Below are 4,526 nucleotides of genomic sequence, written 5' to 3'. Positions count from 1 at the left end.
TAAATACGAGTACAAATTATTACCGACTAAATACCAATAAAAAAATGGTAATATTTGATTGCATGTAACATTGACATGGTATATAATATTGGTGGTAAAAGATAAGATAAAATTTTTGCACCCTACCATTTTCTACCCTCCAACTTGCACCCATGACTCTTGTATAGTTCTATATAACCCCATCATGTGCGAAGCCAATCGTACATTTCCATCGGAACCTAAAAAATAAACATACTCACAAGCAAAGATGCTTCCCATTCTCTTCCTCATCCCACTTCTCTTATCCACAACTTGCCATGCATCAGTCCAAGACTTCTGTGTGGCAGACACCACAGCATCAGACACCCCTGCAGGTTTCCCCTGCAAGCCGGAAGCCAATGTAACCTCCTCCGACTTCGTCTACACCGGCCTCTCCGTCCCTGGAAAAATCATTGCCCTCATAAACGCCGCCGTGACGCCGGCATTTGTCAGCCAATTCCCAGGCCTCAACGGCCTCGGCCTCTCGGCCTTGAGGCTAGACCTGGGTCCGGGTGGTGTGGTTCCTCTTCACTCCCACCCTGGCGCCACAGAGCTACTAATTGTGAAGAGTGGCCATATAACTGCCGGGTTCGTCTCTTCGGCGAACTCGGTTTATATAGCCACAGTTAAGACAGGAGAGCTTATGATTTTCCCTCAAGGCTTGCTGCATTTTCAGGTAGCTGCTGGAAAGAAAGGCGCCGTTGCTTTTGCTTTTTTTAGTAGCCCCAATCCTGGACTTCAGATTCTTGATTTTGCTTTGTTTGCAAGCAACTTCTCTACTCCATTGATTGCAAAGACTACTTTCCTTGACCCTGAATTGATCAAGAAGCTTAAGGGTGTTCTTGGTGGAAGCGGTTAGACTTAGAGACATAATATCAGACCCTCTAGATTGTGTTATCCTCCTCATTTCATCACCCATTCCCATTATCATTATTATTTCTGTGTTGTTTTTCATATTCATTACATTTTGTGTCTAGGTGTCACAGTTATTATTGAATTCCTTGTATGTATCATTGTGGAGTCATAAATTGGTGTATTATTTGTAGTACACCCGAAAAAAATCGTGTATTTTGAATTTAGTTTCTATGTTAATGTTCCAAAACCAAGTGTTGAGATTTAAGAGCATCTCCAAGATTGTTTTTGGAGTGAGAAAAGTTTAATCAGAATTTGTTGTTTTTGCCAATATTTTTAATTATTAGTCTAGTTTTTTTTATTCTAATAATCTAATATTATATTTTTAATTCACATTTTAAATATTATTGACTAAAAAAATAAATTTTGTTGAATCTCTAATATTTTTTTTTATATATATATATATATCAGAAGTAAATCGATTTATAATTAAAATTTATATTAAAATTAGGGTAAAGTATATTTTTTGTCCCTAAAATTTGATAAAAGTTTTAAAAATATCCCTAAGTTTTATTTTGTTTCAATTTTGTCCCAAAAATTTTCGATTTGTATCAAATATACCCCTAACAGCTAATTTTTCAAAAAATTTAAGACCAATTCAACAATAATTTTACAAGAACAACCTTCAACACAAGCAAATCAAGCATAATTTTCATGTATTATTGTTAGATTGGTCTTAATTTTTTTAAAAATTTAGCCGATAGGGGTATATTTGATGCAAATCGAAAACTTTTGGAACAAAATTGAAACAAAATAAAATTTAGGGATATTTTTGAATTTTTTGTCAAACTTCACGGACAAAAAATATACTTTACCCTTAAAATTAATAAATAAAATAAAATTAGTCTCATTTTAAAAAAATAATATCATCTTAATAAAAAACTAATATAAAATTACTTATATGACTATTTTGATAAAATAACTTAGCAGAATATAAAATATAAGTTAAATTAAAATTAAATATTAAAATGACAAATTTTATATTTAATTTTAAATTATTATTTATGAGACCTGATTTCACAACGATATTTATAAAACTCAAAATAAATTATGGAAAGTAGAATTAGAATTGTTCCAAGCAACATGTTAATTTCAAGGTTTTCTGCAAATGTTTGCAGCAGCAGAACCTTATCCAATTTCCTATGGTCTATACGTGACATACATGCATATTATAACTGATAAATAATAGGTTATTAACAATCATCTAACAGTAACGTGCATATGTCAACGTTATGGTGATATATCTTCCTTTTATTTTTTATTCTTTTATTTATTTATTTATGATAAAAAGTTGGTTGTTGTCTTTAATTTTATAGTGTAGTAGTCATAATTAATAATAAAGAGAAATAATATTTCTGTAATTTTTTTGGTATACTTTCGATTTGGTAAATTAAAAATTTTACAATTAAAAAATTACTTGTCTTTATTTTCCTGGCTTTTTAAGGATAATTTTTCCAAGGTTGTAGTAGTTATATATTTAGTAAAATAAAATAAAAGTGACTTTCAATAACTAATTTCTTAATTTAAATTAAATTGAGAAGGGTTTAAATTATCTGTTCAGTTCAACCGGCCCAAAATTTTTTTAACACAATTAGAGAATTCATTGATAAATTATAAGTCTGAAAAATTATTTAAAATATAAGTACAACCACATTAAGCCGAATAATTCACATGCACAGATAATTGAACATACTTTGACTCATCCCGTAATACTAAATGGAACAAAATGAAAGAGAAATAGACGGGAAAATACTTAATCATCATGACCAAAACAAAGAACTTTGATTTTTCAATCCTGAGCAACGGTTAAATAATTTAACAAAATACACATAATCCATTTTTAATTCACAGTTAATTTTGTTTCTTGTGATTTTTATCGAGACTTTTGCTAGACTTCAAATCCACAACATATTAACTTGTGGATAATAGTTGTGCATTTTTAAATTTGCAAATAAGAATAAATAGCTACTTTGACCATGAAAGATTTAAATACCGACAAAATTAACCATGAAAAATTAAAACTAAAGTTATATCCATATAAAATAAGTTTTATTAGACAAAAATAACCAATTATTAAATTTGTGTTCATAATTCCATAAACACCCCTCTCACTTTCTTTTTCTTCCTTTCTTACCTTTTACTCGAGGACGAGCAAACCTTTTAAGTTTGGTGTGGAGGAGCCCTTTTCTCTCATTGAGATTCGAATCCCATGACTCCAAGAAGTGGCAAGACCGTTCCAAGAAACAAGAAAGAAGATGACCAACAGTTGTTTTCAAACCAGTTAGATTCTACTCCAAGTAGCATAAAGAACATTATCACAAGATAATGAGTAAGAGGCCAGTGATTCCTGAGGTCAGATTCGAATTAGGAGAAGATGAATACCTGGAGATTCAAGAACAAATTCAAAAGAGAGGCTGAGAGATTCTAGCCAATCCTGAGATCACTGTTGGATTCAACATGATCCATGAATTCTATGCAAATCTGTGAATGACAGATAAGCAAAAGAAAGATGGAACATCATTCCATATTTTTCGCACTATGGTCAGGGGGAAGATCGTCTATTTTCATTTGGATAGGGTAAGAGAGATCTTTAAATTACCCTTACAAAGGGATGACCCTGATTCCTACAATAGAAAGGTGGTAGCCAACCCTAAATTGGATCAAGTCCTAGAGGACATCTGCTTGCCTAGAACTCAATGGATTGAGGATGCAAAAGGCAAGCCAAACCAGCTGAAAAGAATGAACCTCAAGCCAATTGCTAGAGGATGGCTATACTTCATTGGGCGTTCTATACTCCCTACTAGTAACCACTCTGAAGTTACTATTTAGAGAGCTGTGATGATTCACTGCATCATGATGGCGAATGAGGTAGAAGTTCACCAAATAATCCTCAGTGAGATGTATAAGTTGGCAAACAGGATGTCTACTAATGTCATGCTGGCCTATCAAAATCTTATCTTTTGCCTATGCCAAGAGGCTAAAGTCTTGATCCACATGGATACATTTATTCCAGTGAAAAGCCTAATCACCAAGCAGGTGATGGAAAGCTCCAAGATACCCGAGGATCATCCCAAAAGGAAGGCACCAGAGCCTCCCAAGAGATCCTTCCAATTGAATATTGGGATCGGTTGAAAGCATCTGTGATGCACCTACAAACCACCTTGGATCAACTAAGAGAGGAGCAGAAAGATCAAACTAGCATGATTTGCAAACTGATCAAAAAACAAGAGAAGTAAGGGCGTGGAATAGAAGAATTGAAGCGCCAGAAGCTTTCCCCTGAAGAGCCCAGCACCTCCCAAGCTGAAGGTTGTTGAGTTTCAGCCCTGTGACTATTCTAATTCATGTTTTTCATATTTCTGTTATTCTAATTTCTGTCTTTCATATTTAGGTTTACATGATCACTAATAGTATTTAAGTCTTTATTTTTTATTTCTAATTTTTTCTGTCTTTCAATTTAAAGAATTGCATAAGCATTAGTAATAATTAAGTTTTATTTTCCAATTAGCTATAAGATATTCCTCTTATCATCATTAAACATGAATAAAATAGTGAATATTTTTTAGAAGAATTTGAGATGCATAAATTTCTTAGTTATA

The 4,526-nt window shown here is 32.6% G+C and overlaps 1 protein-coding gene across 1 annotated transcript; it reads left to right on the top strand.

Moving 5' to 3' along the window:
• Positions 1 to 191: 191 nt before the first annotated feature.
• On the top strand, positions 192 to 1,201 carry LOC112779663 (germin-like protein subfamily 3 member 1). Its single transcript, XM_025823998.3, has one exon. The coding sequence runs from the start codon at positions 248 to 250 to the stop codon at positions 875 to 877; it is 630 nt and encodes a 209-aa protein (XP_025679783.1). The 5' UTR covers positions 192 to 247; the 3' UTR covers positions 878 to 1,201.
• The last annotated feature ends 3,325 nt before the right edge of the window (positions 1,202 to 4,526 follow it).

Source organism: Arachis hypogaea, chromosome 19 (genome assembly GCF_003086295.3).
Source record: "Arachis hypogaea cultivar Tifrunner chromosome 19, arahy.Tifrunner.gnm2.J5K5, whole genome shotgun sequence".
NCBI lineage: Eukaryota > Viridiplantae > Streptophyta > Magnoliopsida > Fabales > Fabaceae > Arachis > Arachis hypogaea.
Note: the sequence above shows the minus strand (reverse complement) of the source record. Positions and strands in the feature narration are given on the sequence as shown.